This window comes from Mustela lutreola, chromosome 4 (genome assembly GCF_030435805.1).
Source record: "Mustela lutreola isolate mMusLut2 chromosome 4, mMusLut2.pri, whole genome shotgun sequence".
Classification (NCBI taxonomy): Eukaryota; Metazoa; Chordata; class Mammalia; order Carnivora; family Mustelidae; genus Mustela; species Mustela lutreola.
Window position 1 is genome coordinate 181,559,483 of NC_081293.1, and position 23,576 is coordinate 181,583,058.

Below are 23,576 nucleotides of genomic sequence, written 5' to 3' on the forward strand. Positions count from 1 at the left end.
CAGGTGTCCTGAACATTAAAATTTTTCCCTGAGGTGTGTTTGTATCAGACCATTGTGTTTTGTTTCACACTAGAGAGTTTACATTTTATTTGTATATATATATTTTTTTTAAACAGAGAGAATGCACATGAAAGGGAGGGGAGAGGCAGAGGGAGAGAGAGAATCTTAAGCAGACTCCACACTCAGTCAGGAGCCCACCACAGGGTTCGGTCTCCCAACCCCCGAGATCATGACCTGAGTTAAAGTAAGAGTTAGATGCTGAACTGACAAAGCCACCCAGGTGCCTTCCTATATAACTTTTTAATAACAAAACGTCTATTTGGTTATAAAATTATATATATACAAAAAATACTTCCTGTTGGATTTAGGGTATTGTATATAGAGTGATGGATGGTGCACAACAGATCGTATAAAAATCCATTTTTATTAGTTACAACACTGTACCTAACCAGTTGTCAGGTGAGGCTGACTTCTAAACTGAGACTTCAAAAGATAACTGGAGAAAGGAGGAAAAAGGAAGGAGTGTGGGTTAATGAGGAAGACAGAGCTGTCAGTACTCCCTTGCTTACTTGTATAGTCTGTTCTCTAACATACAGTTGTATTCCTAAGAAACTCTGAATTCCTCAAAAATCATATTGCCATACCTATTACTTTGATATGGATAAAAAGGATCAATGATGTAAAGAATAGCAATCTTAGTTTTCTATGGAAGTTTTGATAATAAAGAAATTTTAATCACTGCTTAAGATGTATATAAGCCTGAACAGTTGCTGTGGTGTAGTGATTAAAGCCTTGGTCTGGCATCAGTGAGTCAATAGAGATGCTTTTAACTTCAAATAACAGAAGGTCCTATGACAGTGGGTTAAACAAATTGGGTCTCTCCTGCTTCCTTCTTCCTCCCCAAGAAAACTAATTAGGCAACTTCTGCTGAAAGCCGAGTGGCTTTTCATTGGCTATCTCTGAGCTTCCCTTAATTTTTTTCTTCATGGTTACACAGTGGTTGTGGCAGTTGCTACTGTTCAAATAGCAAAGAGGTAGCATTTTTTTTGGAAAGCAGAGCTTACCTCTGCTTACATCTCAGCATTTTGTCCTTTGGATGGAAGGTGGCTAGGAAGGACTCGGTTGGAAATGGTGGTTGGGTCAGCTAACCAACAATAGCAGACAGACTGATTTTTAATGTCACGTAGGCCATTGATTCGCATTGTAACAGTGGTCAAATTAATTAGCCTTTCTAAGTCAAAATTCTGTCATCTGTATAGTCAGGATAAAGAGGATAATTATTATTAATATACTACTCCTATTTCTGACTTCTAATAAAATGAGAGAATGAATATAAAAATCCAGGCAATGTGTCAGACAAGGGAGTTAGTGCTCACAAAATATTAAGTCTGATTTCATCATCATCATCATCTTCATAATCTTTCATGTCAACATCAGCTTCATCCTCTTATTGAGGTAAAAGTCACATAACATAAAATTAACCATTTAAAATGTGCACGTCAGTGGCATTTGATACATTCACGGTGTTGTGCAACTATCTTACCTAGTTCCAAAATGTCTTTAGTCACTCCATAAGAACCTGTGGTACCCATGAAGTAGTCTCTCCATTTCCCCTTAACACAGCTTTTGGCAATTACTAATCTGCTTTCGACCTCTATGGATTTACCTGTTCTGGATGTTCTGTATAAGTGGAATCATACAATACAGGATCTTTTAGTCTGATTTTTTTCACCAAGCATATTTTTGGGTTTGTCCATGTCATATCATGTATCAGTGCTCCATTCCTTTTTATGGCTGAATAGTATTCCGTTTTATAGAATTACTTCATTTTGTTCTTCCATTTATTAGTTGATGGGCTTTTGGGTTGTTTCTGCCTTTTGGCTGTTGTGAGTAGCCCTGCTCTGAACATTTGTTTACAAGTGTTTATTGACCACCTTTTTTTTTCTTTTTCATTTTTTTTACTTCTTGTGAGTATATATGTAGGAGTAGAACTTTATCTTTAACTCCTTGAGGAACTGCCAAACATCAGCAATATCTAAGGGGGTTCCAGTTTCTCTATATCCTTGTCAACACTTGATATTTTGTTTGTTTTTCATTATAGCTGTCCTAGTGTGGGTGTGAAGTTATATTTTATTGTGATTTTTATTTGATTTCCCTGATGATAAGTGATACATCTTTTCATGTGCCTGTTAACCATTTGTTTATCTTTCTTGGAGAGGGGACTATTGAGGTCCTTTGCTGGTTTTAAATTAGCTTGTCTTTTTTTGTTGTTGAGTTGTAAGAATTTTTTGTATTTTCTGGATACTAACCCCTTGTTAAGTTTATTATTTGCAAATATTTTCTCCCATTCAGTGGGTAATATTTTCACTTTCTTGATAGTAACGTTTGATGCACAAAATTTTTAATTTTTCCGAAGTGTAACTTATTTTAATTTTTGGAGTCATATCTAGGAAATCACTGCCAAATCCAGAGTCTCGTATTTACCCCTATTTTCATCTAAGAGTTTTAGAGTTTTAGCTCTTACATGTGGGTCTTTGGTCCTAAAGGATTGATTTTGGATCAGTTTTCGTCCACCTTCAGTTAATTTTCTTTGCATGTTATGAGGTAGGACCAACTACCAATTTTATTTTTATCCTACCTTTTTCATCTGTATTCCCCATTATTAGCGTGAAGCCACTGCAACAAAACTTCTGAATCATTTTTCTGAATAGCTTTTTCTCCATATACTCAACCAGTAGAAATTTCCTTTTTTATTTTTATAATTGAAACAGTCTACATAATGTAAAATGTGTGCCCTAATTAACAATCATTTTATCCAGTGTGTAACAGGAAATCTTGAGCTACATTAGACATACGTATTGTAGGTCCAGGTTTTGTTTTGTTTTGTTTTTTTAAGATCTTTTTTGTTTATTTGACAGAGAGAAAGACAGGGAGCAGGAACACAAGCAAGGGAAGTGGGAGAGGGAAAGCAGGCTTCTGAGCAGAGAGCCTGACACATAGTGGATTATAGGACCCGAGGATCATGACCCCAGCCAAGGCAAGGCAGACACTTAACGATTGAGCCACCCAGGCACCGTCAGGTTTTTTTTATTTTAAACTTGACAGGGTTGGTTAGTAAATCTCTAAGTTTGTTTTTAAGTTTAAAATTTTATCACTAATTTTGAACACTGAATTTGCTATCAAGAGTGTAGTTGCGGGTCCCTGGGTGGCTCAGTTGGTTGAGCGACTGCCTTCGGCACAGGTCATGATCCTGGAGTCCTGGGATCGAGTCCCACATTGGGCTCCCAGCTCCATGGGACGTCTGCTTCTCCTTCTGACGTCCCCTCTCATGTGCTCTCACTCTGTCTCTCTCTCTTGCTCTCTCTCAAATAAATAAATACAATCTTAAAAAAAAAAAAAAAAGTATAGTTGATGAGAATATGTGATTGCTGCTTTTATAATCTAATCTTGTTTTATTTGGTAATTCATAGTCTGTTTATATCTTTTATTGAATGGCATACCTTCATTAGAAGTTATCTGATTAGTCCTTTTCTCCCCCTTCATCTGAAGTTCAGGATGATGTAGTTTGCTGGGGAAAAGTGGTGGTGGTATGGCAGCCTACGAAGGGCTGTGTCATACTGTTCTTTAGCATTAAAAACATAGTCTTCCAGTGTAGGATGGATAGGATGGATCTTATGCATTCTTCAGCTAACTCTTCTAAGTTTTAACTTTTAAAGTTGTTTGTTCTAAACAAAGGAGGATATAATTTGGTTGTTTCTTTTTTTAGTACCTGATTCTGAAACTTGAAAGGCCTGCTATAGTCCAGAACATCACATTTGGAAAATATGAGAAAACTCATGTCTGCAATTTGAAGAAATTTAAAGTCTTTGGTGGAATGAATGAAGAAAATATGACAGAGCTATTGTCCAGGTGAGTTATGATTATGGGGAGGAGAAAGTTGTCTTCTAAACAAGCTACAGTCTTATTTTATCTCTTCATGACTAAATCTGCATGGTTTGATCTTTCTTTCAAGGGAGAAACGAATATTTCTACTATGGTGTTTCTAGTGCCTTATTTTTTTTTTTTTTCAAAGATTTATTTATTTATTTGACAGAGAGAGATTACAAGTAGGCAGAGAGGCAGGCAGAGAGAGAGAGGAGGAAGCAGGCTCCCTGCTGAGCAGAGAGCCCAATGCGGTACTCGATACCATCAGTCAGCCGAAGGCAGCGGCTTAACCCACTGAGCCACCCAGGCACCCTAGTGCCTTATTTTAATATTGTGGCTTGAGTTAACCTTTTTTTAACCATCAGCCACAATTTAATATTGTTACTAAAGAAGAAAATAAAACTTGGGTGTTTTTTTCCCTACTAATTTCTCAGTCTTATTTTTGAACTGTAAGTGACCTCAGAAATATTTTCAGCTTTAATAAAAATCTTTACTATAAAAATATAGACTCTAGGGAGGCCTGGGTGGCTCAGTCAGTTAAGCATCTGCCTTCTGCTCAGGTCATGATCCCAAGGTCCTGGGATTAAGTTCCGCATCAGAGGCCTCTTCTCCCTCTGCCTGCCACTTCCCTGGTTTTTGCTCTCTCTCTCTGACAATTAAATAAATAAAATCTTAAAAAACATATGTCTAGACTCTGTCCAAAATATTAAGATCGATTGCCCTAATCCAGAAACAATATTTTGAGAATATAGTATAAATTGGAGACTAAAAAGAGAAAAAGTATGTGACTCTATCTACCACAGTACCTGCCACTTGGAAGGAGCTTAGTAAATTTGAGTTTTAAAGACTTAGACCATGAGGAATGAAAGTGTTAATTAATTTGCTCCCTAGATAATGAAAAATCAGACAGTCAGTAACATGGACAAGTAAAGCCATAGTGTTTTAGAATATCTTTATGATATAATATGTGCCATTAGCATAGTGTTTGATAAAAGTAAATATTACATCGATACTGCATTTAAGTCATGAAAGTATGTTAGGACATAAGGCAATCTGAAGGTAACTGATATTCCTGTAAATACTTGTGTTTCAATCCTAGCTGTTTACGCAGAGAGGTGGTAAGGGTTTATTTTTATTTAGAATGAAGTGGGTGCTATTAAACTAATGGAGTAAAAGAACATTATTAACATCTTAATTGGAATTTTTAAAAACTTAATTGTTTCACAGGCTCTAATACTTGGCTCTAAGTTGTCAGAATTGAACGTGAATTATTTTTTAATTTTTTTCTTACTGCTTATATATTTGATGTTATATTCAGTTATACACTAAAGACACTAGTTTCTATTGCACATTTCCATGCACTGTGGCCACATCCTGTAATTAACGCTGAACATTTTTCATTAGCCCTCATATAGTTAGAACACAGTTATAATGCAGTTGATGTGAATGTGCAAGTTTTGACCTATATTCTCATTATTCTGATGTTTGACTACCCCCCCTTTTTTTAAGATTATTTATTTGTCAGAGAGAGCACAAGCAGGGGGAATGGCAGGCAGAGGGAGAAGCAGGCTGCCCGCTGAGCAAGGGGCCGGATGCAGGACTCAGTCCCAGGACCTTGGGATCATGACCTGAGCTGAAGTCAGATGCTTAACCAACTGAGCCTCCCAGGCGTCCTTTCGATGACTCCTTTACATTTTCTTGATCATGTATTTTGTTTAACCTTAAGATCTGAGTATGATTTATGTTTTAGTGTGTTTACTAAATTATGAAGTCAAATTTGATAGCCTATTTTTTTTCCCCACAGTGGCTTAAAGAATGATTATAACAAAGAAACATTCACCTTGAAGCATAAAATTGATGAACAGATGTTCCCTTGTCGATTCATTAAAATAGGTAAGGTTTTTAGCATTCTGAAATAGAAATAAATTCTTTATACCATCAGTCAGCAAATTATAGCCTGTGGTCTGAATCCTTTGGAACTCCTGTTTTTTATAATAGGATTTTATGGGAACACTGCCACACTCGTTATTCACTGGTTGTAATGTCTGTCTTACATTTGCTGTACAAACGAGTTGCAAGAGACAAAATGTTTACTGTTTGGCCCTTTGCAGCAGAAGTTTTCTGTTGTGTGCTTTATAAATCTGTAAGTGACAGTTACTTCAAGTGGAACCTTTTCCAGATATTTTTTCATTTGAAGGTTATCTTAGAAGGTTTAATGAGATAAGTGACTTAGTTCAGCTTTGATTGTTTTATGGAAAGTTTAACAAGTTATTATAGAGCTTAATATTCTAAACTAAATAGTGATGAATTCCTTGAGGAAGTATATTATGTTATTTTCTGTTTTCCTTTTTTTAACCCTCCCCCCAATTCTGTTTTTTCTTTTTCTTTTCTTTTTTTTTTTTTTAGTGAAATGTTGGGCAAACCCATTAAACTAATTTTGTGGCCCACTAATATGGTACAATGGAAGATTTGAAAAATACTACCTAAGGCGTGTATTTATTTAGCAAGTGTTTTAGCTTAAGACAGTATTGTAATGCCTCCTCAGCATTAGTATTTTTAGGGTTATTTTGCTTTTCTTCAGGATTTTTTCTTTAAGGTAGAAAAGTTGAAGACTCAATTTGCAGTCTGCATCTATGTTGCATAGCTCAAAGTATTATGTTAAAATTAAAGTGAATCAGATCCTTCAAAGAATATTAATAAAAGCCAGAATACCATGTTTTGATTTGGGAGAAAAAGTCCTCTTTTGGAACGAGCAGTGTACTTCGTACTCATTTTTTGCCAATGTATCAAGAGGTGGCCTGTTCATTTCATTGACTCAAATAGTTCTGTTGGGTAAAAAGAATATCTAAGGTCTTACTAAGGACTACTATAAAAGAAAAACTACTTTGATAATAGTTGGGCTATCCATTGTGTTACTTTTTTTAGGCTATGGTTTCTATTGTTACAATAAATAATTGTAAATAAAAACCTGTTTGCTGTTTTCCTATGAGAATTTATGAACAAGCAAATTTTTTTACTAAGTTTAACTCTTGGTTGCTTTTTTTTTGTACTGAGTACTTCTTTCCTCAGTATGCAGACCACCCAGTTCCTACAGACCCTAGCGTAGCTTTAGTAGTTGTGCATTTGCATATTTCAGATCTAGAAGCAGTGAGATGTCTTATATTTTTCTGTAATAAATTTAGGTTCTATTAAATTTTAAAGTACTTATTCAACCTGTTTTGCTTCATCACACAAAGTGAAAATTCTCTTTCTCTTTTTATGTTCAGAATCTTTTATTCTATTTATTTTATTGTGCTTTTTTGCTTTTTTGCGCAGTACCTACAGTCATTGGTTTACTTTGAAGGAAACTACCTACTGCTACTGCTTCTGTAGTTCTCAGTCTTCTAGTATTATTCATTATAAGTGTGAGTAGATGTCTGTTTAGGGAAGTTGTGTGGTTTCTTCCCTTAAAAAATTATAAAATTAAAAAATTATCTCTTCTGGAAAAGTTAGACATTCAGCTGCCTAAAGATAAGAAATTGGACCTCTTTCCAGCCTTTCTGTCAGCCTTCAATTACAGAGCATAATGATGTCTTTTACTTAACCCTGGGTTAGTTTTATGGTTTTCAGGCAAAATGTTAATTGGAGCTTTTCAAATAATTGTAGACACTTACTAACTCATTTTATATCTAGGATATTAATATTTAGATAACTTCATATTTCTTCTCTGTTAAAAGATACTAATAGTGGTCTGCTGTGTGCTTGCTTTCTAGTCTTCTTAACATTTTTTTGATACATTTTCTTTGAAAATAATATAATGTGAAAATGTGAAACTCAAAGCCTTTATGTTAGGTTAGTATTTTTAGTTTATCACCATGTTTTCTTAAAAAAACAATCATTCTGAAAAAGTACTTGAGTGATGTGTAGCTCTCTCTTATTGGTGATTTAGCAGATATATGTTTACCTTCTTGGGATAAATTGTTAGAATGACTTAGATTTCTTTTTTTTATTTTTATTTTTTAGATTATTTATTTATTTATTTATTTATCGGGTGGGGCGGGGGGGAGTGAGCACAGGCAGACAGAATGGCAGGCAGAGGCAGAGGGAGAAGCAGGCTCCCTGCTGAGCAAGGAGCCCGATGTGGGACTCGATCCCAGGATGCTGGGATCATGACATGAGCCAAAGGCAGCTGCTCAACCAACTGAGCCACCCAGGCGTCCCTAGAATGACTTAAATTTCTGTGGATTTTTTTTGATTTTTGCAGACTGGATGGTTGTGGGGGCTTTAGGGAGAAACTTCAGCTCTGGCTGGATTTGGCGTGCATTCTGGATCCTCAGAAGTATTTTGAAGTCTAGAATGAGTACTAAGTCTGGGAGGAGTGCCGTAATGGTGGCCCTTTATGCAGACAGATGGAAAGTTGATATTTTAAAAAATATACCAAGAAGAGAAAAATTAATATAGTAGTAATAACTCATAATAATAGCTAATATTTATTGATCACTTACTATGTACCAGATACTGTGCTAAATGTTTTGTGTACTCACTAATTCTGTAGTAAAATAGATGTATCCTTTCGGAGTGCTTAGTCTTGAATTTTTAGGATCTTTCAGAACTTTGAAATTCCTAGCATCTTCTAATACCTGTTTCAACCATTTAGGATGGGAGTTTTCTAAGTGATACTGCCAAAGAACACTGAATATGCCACAGAGGCATTTTTGTTGTGTTGAGATGTTGACCCCGCTTTGATCCTAGAGTATCAGGAGCCTGAAGCCTCATACCCATATTTGCCATAAAAATATTACCACTTTTGGAGTGCCTGGGTGGCTTAGTGGGTTAAAGCCTCTGCCTTCAGCTCAGGTCATGATCTTAGGGTCCTGGGATCAAGCCCCTTGTTGGGCTCTCTGCTCAGCAGGGAGCCTGCTTCATTTCCTCTCTCTGCCTGCCTCTGCCTACTTGTGATCTCTGTCTGTCAAATAAATAAATAAAATCTTTTAAAAAAATATTACTACTTTCTACACATGTCATTACGAAAAAGAAAGAGAGGCACTGATCCTGATCATACTTGTGTCTGATTGTCCAATGAGGAAAATTGGCAGTTGAATGTAGGATACAAACTCTTAGCTTTAGGATTTGTATTAAGAATTTTTAATCTTTATTTGAGGTGGGAACAAAGATCTCTTTCATCAGGAAGCAAAGAACATGTGCCTGGAGCTGCAGTTCACATTTAGATTTGACATATAATGCATAGTATGTCTATTTGCATTATTGAAGTTATTAATGTCACAGAGATCATTTGTAAAATTTGAAGTGGGTGTACATCACTCTGCTTATTCTGTATATATCCCTTCAATCTGCTAAAAATTAATTGTGCATTTCATTCATCTTTAATATATGGTATTCTTGTGAGATGACTTCCTAATTAACCTCCCTCTCAACATTGTTCTTTGAAAGGCTTTAAGAATTACAATTAATATTATTTTAGAAATATTTCTGTTGGGCCATCCAGTATGTAGGCAGAATCTTTCTAAAAACACAGTTGCTAAAATAGTTTTTAATGAACATTTTTGAGTGCCTGGGTGGCTCAGCTGGTTAAGCAACTGCCTTCAGCTCAGGTCATGATCCCAGTGTCCTGGGATTGAGTCCCAGGTGGGGCTCCCCCTGCTCTGCGAGGAGCCTGCTTCTCCCTCTACCTCTACCTGCCACTCCCCCTGCTTGTGCTCTTTTTCTCTCTGTCAAATAAATAAATGAAATCTTAAAAAAAAAAAAAAAAGGATTTCATTTATTTATTTGACAGAGAAAGAGAGATCACAAGTAGGCAGAGAGGCAGGCAGAGAGAGAGGGGGAAGCAGGCTCCCCGCTGAGTGGAGAGCCCAATATGGAACTCGAACCCAGGACCCTGAGATCATGACCTGAGCTGAAGGCAGAGGCTTAACCCACTGAGCCACCCAGGAACCCCAAATGAAGTCTTTTTTAAAAAAGTGAACATTTTACTGGGACTTGAATAAGATATAATAGGAGGAGTTTTTTCTCCTAATCTTATTGAACATGGACCTGGAACTTGAAATTCCTAACTAATGTCTGGTTATACTTAGAGACTATGTTCTTTTGGCCTTGGGTTTAAAATCCTATGTTAGGGTTGATTGGGTGGCTCAGTCAGTTAAGCATCTGCCTTTGGCTCAAGTCATGATCCCAGGGTTCTGAGATGGAGCCCTGCATCAGGCTCCCTGCTCAACCCCGAGTCTGTTTCTCCCTCTGCCTCTTTCCCACCTCACCCCGCCAGGGGCCCCATCCCAGCTTCTGCTTTCTCAATCACTCTCTCTCGAATAAATAAAAAAAAATTTTTTTAAGATAATTTGGTATTCATCCATAAAACTTTCTGAAAATTTTATTGTTTGTACATGTAAACTAAGAGCCGTATTTATACATCCTGGAAGTCTGTCATATATACTAATGCCTGGTTGCTACTGCCTGTGTGTGTCTTCACTCACACAGATAGAAAATCATTTGACATAGTAACACTTTTGCTCCTCATGAATATGATATGCTAAAAGAGAACAGCAGACTTGGAAATCAGGTCTGATATCAGGTATGGTGGCTATTCTACTTTGATACTTAAAACTTGACAAGTGTCAGTTTTTAAAATGTAATTATAGTGTTCGTTCTGAACCATATTAGCGTTATACTAAAATCCATTGGCGGGGCGCCTGTGTGGCACAATTGGTTGAGTGTCCAACTCTTGGTTTTAGATCAGGTAATGATCTCAGGATGGTAGAATTGAGCCTACGTTGGGGTCTGCACTCAGCACAGAGTCTGCTTGAGATTCTCTCTCCTTCTCCCTCTGTCCCTCCCACTCTTGCTTGTGCTCAGTCCCTAAAATAAATAAATTAAAAAAAAAATTCTTTGGCTTGTCTTGCACTTTTATCCATGTGTGGTTTTCTGACATCATTCATTATTCATTTAAGAATATGGCTCACTGAGTTATGCAGATCTTCCAGATGTTGAAACATTTTATTATGTAATATTTTTTGAAAACATACTCATTAATAGATCAGTACCAGTCTTACAGCAAAGTCTTAATTGCCTGGAAATAGTTAAATTTGCAACCTTGGATACCAGTTTTCGGGGGGGGGGGTATATTTTTTAAAGGTTTTATTTATTTATTTTTAATGAGAGGGTGGGGAGGGGCAGAGGAAAAAGGAGAGAGAGAATCTCAAGCAGACCCCCTGTAGAACACAGAGCCCAACAGGGGTCTCAGTCCCAAGACCACGAAATCGTGACCAGAGCTGAAATCAAGAGTCAGATGCTGAACTGACTGAGCCATCCAGGTGTCCCAATTCTCCAAAATCGTGATTTTTCCTTGAAAGCTTGAATTTTATTCTTTTCTTTTTTTTTTTAAAGGTTTGTTTATTTATTTATTTGACAGAGATCACAAGTAGGCAGAGAGGCAGGCAGAGAGAGAGGGAGGAAGCAGGCTCCCCACTGAGCAGAGAGCCCAATGTGGTGCTTGATCCCAGGACCCCAGGATCACGACCTGAGTTGGAGGCAGAGGCTTTAACCCACTGAGCCACCCAGGTGCCCCTTGAATTTTATTTTTGGCAACAAATACTGTCTGTTGTTTTCTTTGAAATGACAGGTAAATATCTGGCCTATACTCCACATTAAATAATCATAAGTGATCTGTCAATTTTTCTTTTAAAAGGAAGTTGTATCCTGTTAGGAGTCTTGCACAGGGGAAGACAAATAGCTATTTTAGCTCGAACAGCTATGTAGATTCTTTTCCTTGAGATAACCATTATGCTTTGGTATGTAGCAAAAGTACTTTATGTGTACTTCCCACTGTGTCACACAGAATGTTAAAAAGATGTGTACCTAATGATTAGGATTTATTAAAATTTTTATTGCATCATTAAGGACATTCTTAAATGAATTGCCCCCCCCCCTTTTTAAAACTCCAAGTATATGATGGCAAGGAATACAACTTAATCTTTACTGTATTAAGAAATACTAGGGTGCCTGGGTGGCTCAGTAGATGAAGCAGCTGCCTTCAGCTCAGGTCATGATCCCAGGGTCCTGGGATCAAGTCCTGCATCAGGCTCCCTGCTAGGTGGGGAGTCTGGTTCTCCGTCTCCTTCTGTCTGCCGCTCTGCCTATTTACGCTCTCTGTCAAAAAAAAACAAATAAAGTCTTAAGAAAAAAAAAGAAATACTGATACATTTTCATGGTACTACTAAGATGCTAGAAGTTTTACTCACCATTGCTTTTTATAAAAAAGAAAAAATTGGATATATACCACTGAGACTTTTATTGAGATTCCATTAAATTTACAATTAATTTGAGGAGAACTGGCATGTTTACAACATTGAGTTTTCCCATTTAAGAATATTGTAAGGCCTTTCATTTATTCAGTTCTTAAGTAACATTTTCTGTTATCTTCAATAGATTCTGCTTGTATTAAAGTTTATTCTGAGATGTTGTAAGCTCTTGTGACTATTTTATTTTTTTAAAGATTTTATTTTATTTATTTGACAGAGAGACAGTGAGAGAGGGAATACAAGCAGGGACAGAGGGAGAGGGCCATTTTATTTTATTTTAAAGATTTTATTTATTTATTTGACAGAGAAAGAAAGAGAGCCCAAGCAGGGGGAGTGACAGGCAGAGGGAGAGGGAGAAGCAGACTCTACACAGAGCAGGGAGAGCCGATGCGGAACTTGATTGCACTATCCCCAATCAGGACTTGAGCCCTGAGCGGCAGACAGTCGCTTAACCAACCAAGCCACTTCGCGTCCTCTTGTGACCATTTTAAAGGGGACTTTTCATTAAATTTTCTAGTTGGTTGTTACAAGAAAAGGGAAGACTGATTTTCATGTTTACCTTGAATACAATCTTAAGTTTTTCAGTTGAATCTCTTGAATTTCTTATGAAGATAGCTATATCATGTTCACTGTTTTTTCTTAATTTGGTTTTTTATTTCCTTCATATTGCATTGGCTAAGATCTTCCATATAGTGTTGAATAAAAGAGATAATTGGGATTCTTTGTCCTGTTACGGACTTGAGCTGCAATACTTACTGTTTCTTGATTAGGTTTAATTTTTGAGGTCTTTGATATTTAACAAAAATTTTAGGTAAGGTAGTTTTCTTTTGTCTTCTATTTCTTTCTTTTTTTTTTTTTTTTTTAAGATTTTATTTATTTATTTGGCAGAGAGATATCACAAGTAGGCAGAGAGGCAAGCAGACAGAGGGGGGAAGCAGGCTCCCTGTAGAGCAGAGAGCCCGACTCAGGACTTGATCCCAGGACCCTGAGATCATGATTCCAGCCGAAGTCAGAGGCTTAACCCACTGAACCACCCAGGCACCCCAAGAGGGTTTTTTTTTTTTCTAATGAGTAGAAAATAAATTTTATTAATTTATTGTAAACACAAGTTGAGGTTATCAGACACATTTTCTTTTACTTGGTTAACATGGTGAATTACACTAATATGGCTTCTATTATTGAATCATCCTTCCATTCCTGGAATGGACTCTATATTTGATTATAGTAAAAACCTTGTAGAATTTTTTTGCAAGTTAAAAAAATTTTTTGAATATATACTTATAACTGAGATCAGCCTTAAATTATTTTTCTTCTGATTTTGTTTTCGGGGTTATGCCACTTGTTAAGAATTGAACTTTAATCTTTTGTGCTCTGATACAGTTTAATTTATATAGTAATAATTTGTTTCTTGTGGGTTTGATAAAGTTTGACTGCTAAATAATCTAGCTCTGGTCCTGTTTTAAGAGGGGTAGGTAAATGAGCGCTTTGAATTTATTTTGTAGTGTTTTTGTAAAGTAAACCCTGTGGCTCAATTGTTAAGCATCTGCCTTTGGCTCAGGACATGATCCCAGGGTCCTGGGATTGAGCCTAAGGCTCCCTGCTGGTCAGGAGGCCTGCTTCTCCCTCTCCCACTCTGCCTGCCTATGTTCCCTCTCTTACTGTGTCTCTCTCTGTCAAATAAGTAAAATCTTTTTTAATAAATAAATTAATTAATTAAATTAAACCGCTTGATGGCATGGATCATATTTTCTTTTTTTACTGTAGCCCCAGCACCTAATAATACAGTGTTAGCCTTTAAAAGAAAAATGTTCTGAAAATTTGTTGAATGAATTTAAATGGGCATGAGTAGTGATTTTAATCTGCTAAGGTTTTATTTGAACTATGTTAATTTTTTCCTCTTTCTTTCTTTCTTTCTCTCTCTCTCTCTCTCTTTCTTCACAAAGTTCCACTCTTATCCTGGGGACCCAGCTTTAACTTTAGCATCTGGTATGTTGAACTTAGTGGCATTGATGATCCCGACGTAGTACAACCCTGTCTCAACTGGTATAGCAAGGTAGGACTGTATTTTAAAATCCTGATTTTATGTTTCTGATGTCTATAAGGGGAGAAATGTGTCAAGCTTTGTCTTCATTTAGAAAAATTTAAAATACTGAGAATAATAATAACTATAATGATTAATCAACTAATATTTATTATTTATATTCTGCCAGCTGCTAAGCAGTCTTTATAACTTATTTAATCATTACCATTCTGTGAGATAGGTACAATTATTATCCCTCTTTTATAGATGATGAAATAGAGCATGGAGAGTTTGAGTATCTTGCTCAAGTCCCCACAGTTCACAATTAATTGTAAAGTGCCTAAGCTAGCATATAAACTCAGGCAGTCTAGTTCCAGAGTCTGCCATTTATATATATTATTAAACCTTTCTGATCCTGAATTTTGTTTTCAACCTATATTGATAGAAATTTTTAAACATAGTTTTTAGTGGGGACTGCTTTTATAACACATTACTCGATTGTGTTTGTTGAGTAAAATAGGAATATTTGCTTTTCCTTTAAATAATTTGAAATAGCTTCTGTAAGTATTATGATCTTATGCTTATAGGAAGTATAAAAATTATATTTAACAATTTTGTTCATAGATCATTTTATACTGTAGATACAGCTTGGAAAATGTCAGTTTAAGTTATTGAGAAGTAGGTCTTGTGGGGTTTTTGCATACCTTTTGTGCTTTGTTTTTTGCTTGTGACTCTCATAGCTTTTTTTTTTTTTTTTTTTAAATGGGGGGCTCACTCTTTCTTGTCAAGGAGATAAAGCTTCACTCTCTTCACTACTTCCTGTTACTTTTATTTGTGAGTAGGGGTGAACTGATCTACTCATAGGAGATTGGGAAACACTGTAAATTCTAAGGTTTTTCATATGGAATTTCAGCTCTTTTCTGGTTAGTTTAATTGAGGAACTCTGACTAATTTGTTTTTGGCATTTGATTATATTCAACTTAAAATAGAGGCTGAATTTTAGTATTTTCTGTATTTTTCATATATTCTTGGATTTCCTGTAATACTGTAAGATCTTTCAGGGTAGAGATGATATTTTTACATGTTAAAAATTACCTTTACAGTGTTATGCACATAGTTGTATATACTTAGCATCTTCTAAATTCTGTTGGTTCTTTTAAAAAATAATGATTAAATTTCTCTGATACTTGAGTACAGTTTTCCCTTTAGCCTATGATATGTGTGTGTGTGTATTTTACTATACTCACACCAATCTCTTGATATTGTAGGAAGTTGCAACAGTGTGGAGAGATTATATTTGAGAACATAAAATTGTTCAGTCTTACTCACTTTTTAAGTTCACTGCATTTATTATGAACCTCTAGCAATTAAAGTCTTCACCTCTTTGAGTTTCAATCTTTTTTTCAAAGTGTTGAAATACTATTATTTCATAAATTTTCTCCTATTGTATATCTATATGCAACCTGATAGAAAACTTAAGTTTTTATCTAAGCTCGCATTTTTGGCATTCATCCTAATAGGGGAGAGTTAGTACATTGAACATTCTTCTTTTTGGATTTTAGTTAATTGAGATTTTTGCTTTATAGCCATATAAGAGATGAGGTAGCCCAGGCTTAGAAAAAAATACAAAATTTAGGTAGTTGTCTTCTGATCATTTTGAGGCATAAACTCTGTGGTTTTTGAAATACATAAAACACTTGATAATATTTGCTTTTCATATAGTAACTTCAACTAAGAACCAAGAATAAAAAGCATAATATAACTTATGTATGTTATTTAATGGTTTCTGTGCATTCAGTACCAACATTGTAATCTGATGAGTAAATGCCATGGAAGTTACAATCTTTGCAATGTTAAGTGGTCTTTGATAAAGTTACTCTGCCCCTTTTTTTTTTTTTAAGTTCAGGCTCTAGAATTAGGTTTGGTTTCATCTTTTTATATCTTCCATCTTCATGAACTAATTCCTCTGGGTATATAGATATGTATATCTGTATATCTTCATGTCTTTTATATCTTTCTGCTATATACTTTCGTGACTTTTGGCAAGTAATTAGAGTTGACTAAGCTTCATCTTTGCCTTTCAAAGTGGAAATAATAACAAATAGTATAATGAATAGTATAATGAATAATAATAATAATGAATAGTATAATGCTTAGTACATAGTAAATGCTCACTTTAGGTTAGTTGTCTCCTGTTGCCTACAGTAATAACTAAGCAAATCTCTTCTTTTCATACTTTCTCTTGTGTTCCAGTAGTACCGTGAACAGGAAGCTATTCGCCTTTGTCTAAAACACTTCAGACAACACAACTATACAGAGGCTTTTGAATCGCTACAAAAAAAAACGAAGATTGCCCTAGAACATCCCATGTTAACAGATCTACATGATAAGCTGGTGTTAAAGGGTGATTTTGATGCTTGTGAAGAATTGATTGAAAAAGCTGTAAATGGTATGTTATAAACATGTAAACTTTGTTTTTTTAAGGTGATTTCAAATGTATACAGAAACAGTTTTTTGAAAATAATATAATCTTATGCCAATTATTAGTTTACTTTTTCCCCATTTTTACTCTATAAAGATTGTTAGCTTGTTGAATTATGTGCTTCTTTTATGTAAGATAGGTCCATAATGATACTTTAAAAAAAAGAAACATATTTGAACTCACATATCTAAATCTAAATTACCATCTTGGGAAACCACGGAAGCACGCATTTGCATCTATGAACGCTAACATTGACTAGCACTAAGCAATGTTACAAAAAGGCTTTAAATGTTGCCTTCCATTTTGGAGGCCTATTCCTTTATGTATTTTTATTGATAGAAAATTACCATTTTTAAGGGCATAATTTGGCATAATGGGTAGTTGGATATGTTAAAAATGTTATTAATAGAAAGTTATAATGAATGAGGGTATTTGTACTGGAAACATCTGTGCGATATGGATGCTACATAATTGCTAATTTTCTTGAATGGTTTATAATCTGGTTTTGAAAAAAATGTAAATATTAGAACATGATATAATCTCCAAAGATAATTATTTTGGAGGATGACATCTATTTGAATATTTAAGGTCTGGTATGGTCTGGTATGTTTTGTTATTTTTAAAGTGTCTGTTCTTATTTTATAGAATGGTATTCTTTAAAAAAAATAATCTCTGCCAGTGACAAACAACAGAATAGGTGCTGTGGTATAATAGAAAAAAATATATAGGGGCACGTGGGTGGCTCAGCCAGTTAAGCATCTAGCTCTTGGTTTCAGCTCAGGTCATGATTTCAGGGTCTTGAGATTGAGTCTGGCTTTGGACTCCCTGCTCAGCAGGGAATTTGCTTAAGATTCTCTTCCTCTCTTTCTGCCCCTTGCCCCAGTCACATGGTGTATGGGTATGTGTGTGGGTGTGTACTCTCTCAAATCCTTTAAAAAATCTTTTTTAGGGGCACCTGGGTGGGTGGGTTAAGGCGCTGCCTTCGGCTCAGGTCATGATCTCAGGGTTCTGAGATCAAGCCCTGCATCGGGCTCTCTGCTCAGCAGGGAGCCTGCTTCCCCCTCTCTCTCTGCCTGCCTCTCTGCCTACTTGTGATCTCTCTCTCTGTCAAATAAATAAATAAATGAATAAATCTTAAAAAAAATAAAATAAAAATTAAAAATAAATTTAAAAAATCTTTTTTAATAGGGTGGCTGGGTGGCTCAGTTGGTTAAGTGTCTGCCTTTGCCTTAGGTCAGGATCCCAGGATCCTGGGATCAAGTCCCACTTTGGGCTCCCTGCTCAGTGGGGAACCCTTGCTCATGTGTGCTTGCTCTTTCTCCCTCTCTCTAAAAAAATGAATAAAAATCTTCAAAAAATTGTTCTTGAATAAATACTTGGTCTTTGTCTCTTAAAACTCTTGGAATTTGGTGGAGGGACAAGAGTGTTTTTTTGTATGCTGAGATGAGAGGTGGCTGAGAGCCCTAGATCGCTTCAGATTTCCAGAAAGATCAAACCCTGTGTGTAGAGGGCTGAAACTTTCAGCTCCACCACCCAACCAGGGAAGGGAGAGGGGTCAGAGATTGAGTCCGATCACCGGTGACCAGTGTTTTAATCAGTTATGCCTAGGTAATAGAGACTCAAAAGAGAAAAGAAAAAGGCCCTAAACATTGAGGTGCCTAAAGAGGTAGAAAACACACCCACACACATACACACACCACCACCCCACTCACTCTGATGAGTTGCTAAACCTGAGGGGGAGCTGTGGGAACCCCAGATTTGTAGGTAATAAATAAGAAGTATAGGCCTGGGAGTCGGGGTTGGCATGTGAAGTGAGGATTGTCTCGTGGGATTGAACCCTTTAATTTACAGGGATCTGACGGTAACTTCAGGTAGATAGTGTCAGAATTGAATTGTTGGATCCCAGTTGGTGTCAGAAAATTGGAAAAATAGCTGGTGTGAGAAAAAAACCCCACACATTTGGTATTAGAAGCGTTGTGAGTGAAAACAGCTTAGCGCTCAGTATAAAACTTGTGGAATGGAGTTTGATCATTTTTTTTTTTTTTACTAGGAAGAAAGGACAATAGACTTTCTCCAATCTCTGCTTTCATGTATTTTAATCTTATCTCTGTTATCATCCATTATTATTATGTGCTCATTTATCAGATGGGTTGGATATTTTACAACTGAAGAAAATGGAACCAGTGCTCCCTTCCTTGAGTTTATAAATTTTAAGTTAACTTAAAACGAATTGCTTCTGGCTCCATTGCTTTGTAATAACAAACCTGCTTCTCAGCCTTGTACATTGTTACTGCTTATTTAATTGGTAATGATACTTGCAAATAAATGATTATTATGTTTGAAATAGAGTAGACTTTGGAGTATAAATAAATACAATATATATGATTATTAATATCTTCCCAAGCCATTAAAATACCACCAATGAAAGTATAAATCTATGTATGCCATTTCTAAGAATGAATGCTATATTTTTTTCACCTAAAGATGAAGAAGTCACAAGTATTTGTTAGTTTTGCTTCAAATCTTTATCCTAAGGCGTGTAATATTTTGTTAAGGTAGATCTCAGTGAGAACAACAAAAACCTCTGGCAGCTCTATGCTCTCACTAAGCTGGAAACAGTTAAATTTAAAAACTGTGTCTTTATCAATATACTCATTTTAAGAGAAACTGTTAAGATTGTGTGCAGCTTTGATACCATAGGGGCTTAACTTTCTAGCTCTAGGAAGGGCTCAAGTTTGAGGGAAAATTGGTAGTTATTCTTCCTGAGTTAGAACTAAGACATATTTTTTTGTACTCCTCAAATGGCTTGGAACAGTGTTTAGTTAATAAACATTCCTTCCAGGGTTGTTCAGTTTGCTGCTGACTTCACTGATGATGATTTGTTGGACAAATAAGGAAGTAAACACTGCAGAGTTTTTTGGCTTCTGCTCCACTAAAAACATAGCAGAGAAGGGCAAGAAGTTCCTGTTTGCTAAATAGCAAAGCCTAGGGAATCAAAAGCATCTTAAAATGGAGGAAACAAGAGCTTACGTTTAGTGTATCTTAGTATGTTCTTTAAATATGAGTATTTGAGATATTTGAGAGAAAGTGTTTCTAATAGACTTACTATTTGTTAGAAAATCCCCTACATTTATAGTTAATTTCATTGCAGGTCCAGTACCCCTGGACCAATTATTGCTACTTTCTCCCTAACAGTTCCTGAGGAAGAAGTAGAATCCAATGATGATGGACAGAAGTAATCACCTAGGAACAGGAAATAGTCAAAGAGAACCTAGCTTTCCTATGCAATGTTTATCTTATTTCCTCGTTAAATTACAGTTTGCTTTTGTGAGATAAAGAAGGGATAAAGTTTAATAAAGTGGTCCTAAAGTTTCAACTGGAGGTCTTTATCTCCTTCTCACTTTCCCTCCTCCTCTCTCCCTTTCTCTCTTTCATCTCTTTTAAAATTTCTTCTCACTCCATGGCTTACGAGGTGGTGGTTAGTTATGTGGCAGGCCTGTTTCCCTCTCAACATTCTTCGTTTTTTAAGTGAGATCTCAAGTCTTGTTGGAGTTATCTTTGTGGCAATGTTTTTAACTGCATATTTAATATTGTTAATGGCAACAGGGCTGTTCATATTCTGTATATCTTCTGATTGAGCATTGGTAGTTTGTGTCTTGTAAGGAATATTCCCATTTCATCGAAATTGGTGAATTTATTGGCATAAAGTTGTTTATATCTTTATGACATCTTTATGTCGTATCTTATTCTTGAAATTGGTGATGGTTTCTTTGTCTTTCTGTTTCTTTTTCTCCCATTTCATTGATTTCTACCTTTATTATTTCCTTTTTTCTACATAATTCAGTTTTAATATGCTCTTCTTTTTCTAGTTTCTTAAAAATGAAAGCTGAGGCCATTAATTTGAGATCCTTCTTAACTAACAAAGCTTTTGGTGCTAAAGAGTTACCCTTGAACTGTAACTGAGCCAACATGAGTTCACTCCTTGGTGAGTCAGAAACTGCACCAGGTTGAGTTGTTACACAAAGAAAACTTTTATTTGCAGCAAAGGAGATCACAGGAAATGGCTTTCAGAGCTGTGACTCCCTGAGAGAGAGTGAATGGGTTCCTTTTGTTTAGGGTTAGGATGAATATTTAGGTTGGGATTCCTTGTCATATGTAGATGCTAGCATAAGATCACACACATGCCTTAGGGAAACATGCCTACACATACATTGTATGTATGTGAATGAAGCTGAGGCTCCTCCTTGGTTGGAGATTTTAGTATTATAATGAGGTAAAGGTAGTTGTTGTTCATACCAGATGTCACTCCATGCTCCTGTGCAGGTGTAGGTTCAGGGTTTAGCTCAAGAGGTTTGGGTGGTCTGGGCCTGCGGGAGATCTTGTCAGGGCAGTCTCCATCACCTCAAGGGTGCTTTCCGGTTTCATTTACCTCAATTAAGAGCTAAACAGAAAAGAATAGCTTACGGAAAAATATAAGACAAAGTTTAGGGAGTACAAGCAGGTGGGCAGTAAGTGTTAGGTCTAGTTGGTGACTTAAACACTGCTAGCTGTGTAGCACAAATTGTGCTGTGTTTTTCATTTCTGTTCAGTTTACCATACACATGCATAATGACCAGCCCTATGCCTTATTTTCTTTTGTGCTTAATCTTTTGGCCAGGATATTTAGTACAAGGGTGAGATGACATAATGATAGTGGATATCCCTATATAGTTCATGATCTCAAAACAGATGCTTTCAGCATTTCATTGTGAAGTATGTTGTTTGATCTGGGATTTTGGAGATCCTGTATTAGGTTACGAGTAACCTAATAGTAACCTATACGACTAACCTATAACATAAACTCTTGCTAAGAGTTTATGTTATAAATGGGCATTGAATTTTACCACTTTTTCTCTTATCTCTTGTGATACCATTTTTTCCTCCTAAATTCTATTAATATGTGAAATCATAGTGATTGATTTTCTAATGTTAAAATTCAGATATACTTAACTTTGCATTTCTCAGATGAATCTAATTCAGATATACTTAACTTTGCATTTCTCAGATGAATCTATCTTTCTCTCTCTCTTTTTTTTTTTTTTTTTTTTGTCTGTTTTGGATTTAGGTGGACTTAACATTTTGTTAGAATTCTCCCAACTGTATTTTCATTAATAAGATAGGCCTTGTAATTTTTCTTTATCTTACCTTTGTCTTCAGGTTTAGTATCCTTCTTACACTAATCCCACATGATGTGTTGAAGAGCTAGCCTTTTCTTTCTATAATCTGTATGTGTAAGATTTGAATTCTTTCTCATATGCTTGGTAGAATTTGTTATTATGCTATCTGTGCTTGGAAATTGCTTGGGGAAAGTATTTTTGTCTATCAGTTCAATTGATTTAAATGTTGTAAGACTATTCAGGGTTGTTTGGTTGGTTCAGTCTTTAACAAGATCCTTTTTTTGAGCAATTTGTCAGTTTCACTTAAAATTTCAACCTTGTGGGCATGAAAATATACCTAATATCCCCTTGTTTAATGTTTTCAGGATTTCTTAAAATATCTCTTTTCACTCCTTCTATTTCTCATTTATGAATTCTCCCCCCACCCCCATCACTATCATTGTCACCAGAAATTTATTAAGTTTATTGGTCTTTTGAGGAAACTAATTTCTGGTTTGTTGATTCTTTTATTTGTAATGTCTTTGTTACTCTAGTTGTCTTCTTTCTGTCTTTGGAAGTTGCCGTCTTTTTGTAACTAACTAAGATGGATGCTTGGCATATTAATTTCCAGACTTGTTATTTTCCCATATATACATTTAAGGATATAAATTCCCCTCTACTTATTTTCTAGTTGTGCTATGAAGTATTTTCATTTTATCCAGTTCAACAATTTCATTATGAAATAATATGGCTCTTTTGTAGTTTTGTTTTTAATTTCCAAATTAAATATCCAAATTCCAGATTTCTTTTCTTTTTTTTTTTAATTGTTGTTAACTTATTTCTAGCATGAATGCATGGTGGTCAGATTACATATTCAATAGAATTCTAGTTCTTTGAAATTTGATGAGACTTACTGTACAGTCTAGTTTGTTTAATTTCTATAAACATATCATACATACTTGGACAGAGTATGAATTCTTTATTTATTGGGGTGGTTTTCTGTATATGCCTAATTGGTTCAGTTTGCCAACCATGTTCCACAAGTTTTCTTTACCAATAGTGATATTTTCTGTCAGATTCTCTCAGGTACTAAGAAAAATATGTTAACTCTTTCCACTGTGATTTTGGAATTGCCCATCTCTTAGGGGTTTGTGCAATTTTGCTTTATATATTTTGAAGCCATGTGTCTAGATATTTACACAATTTAAATTCTTTAATTTTGTTTCTCATTTATGAAATGTGTTTTATCTCTGGTAGTGTTTTTTAATTTTTTTGTTTTAAATTTAATTAATTAACATTAGTTTCAAAAATAGAGGTCAGTGTTTTATATAATACCCAGTGCTCATTATATCACGTGCCCACCTTAATGTCCATCAGCCCGTTAGCCCCCTCCCCTCCAACAACCCTCAGTTTGTTTCCTAGAGTTAAGAGACTCTTGTGGTTTGTCTTTCTCTGTGATTTCATCTTGTTGTATTTTTTCCTCTCTTCCCCTAGGATCCTCTGTTTTGTTTCTTAAATTCCACATATAAGTGAGATCATATGATGATTATCTTTCTCTGAGTGAGTTATTTTTTTTTTAATATTTTATTTATTTGACAGAGAGAAATCACAACTAGGCAGAGAGAGAGGAGGAAGCAGGCTCCCTGCGGAGCAGAGAGCCTGATGTGGAGCTCGATCCCAGGACCCTGGGATCATGACCTAAGCCAAAGGCAGAGGCCCTAACG

At 35.7% G+C, this 23,576-nt stretch overlaps 1 protein-coding gene across 5 annotated transcripts in view; it reads left to right on the forward strand.

Annotated features, from left to right (window-relative positions):
- Positions 1–23,576, forward strand: part of MKLN1 (muskelin 1) — a 337,870-nt gene that overhangs the window by 221,407 nt on the left and 92,887 nt on the right. For 4 of the 5 annotated variants that reach the window (XM_059171881.1, XM_059171880.1, XM_059171879.1 and 1 more), the window contains 4 exons: positions 3,767–3,909; positions 5,729–5,817; positions 14,159–14,268; positions 16,492–16,684. In XM_059171881.1, the coding sequence (XP_059027864.1) occupies positions 3,767–3,909; positions 5,729–5,817; positions 14,159–14,268; positions 16,492–16,684 (535 nt within the window). Of the gene's footprint in view, positions 1–3,766; positions 3,910–5,728; positions 5,818–14,158; positions 14,269–16,488; positions 16,685–23,576 lie in introns of those variants that run through there. The other variant, XM_059171883.1, reaches the window with a different exon arrangement.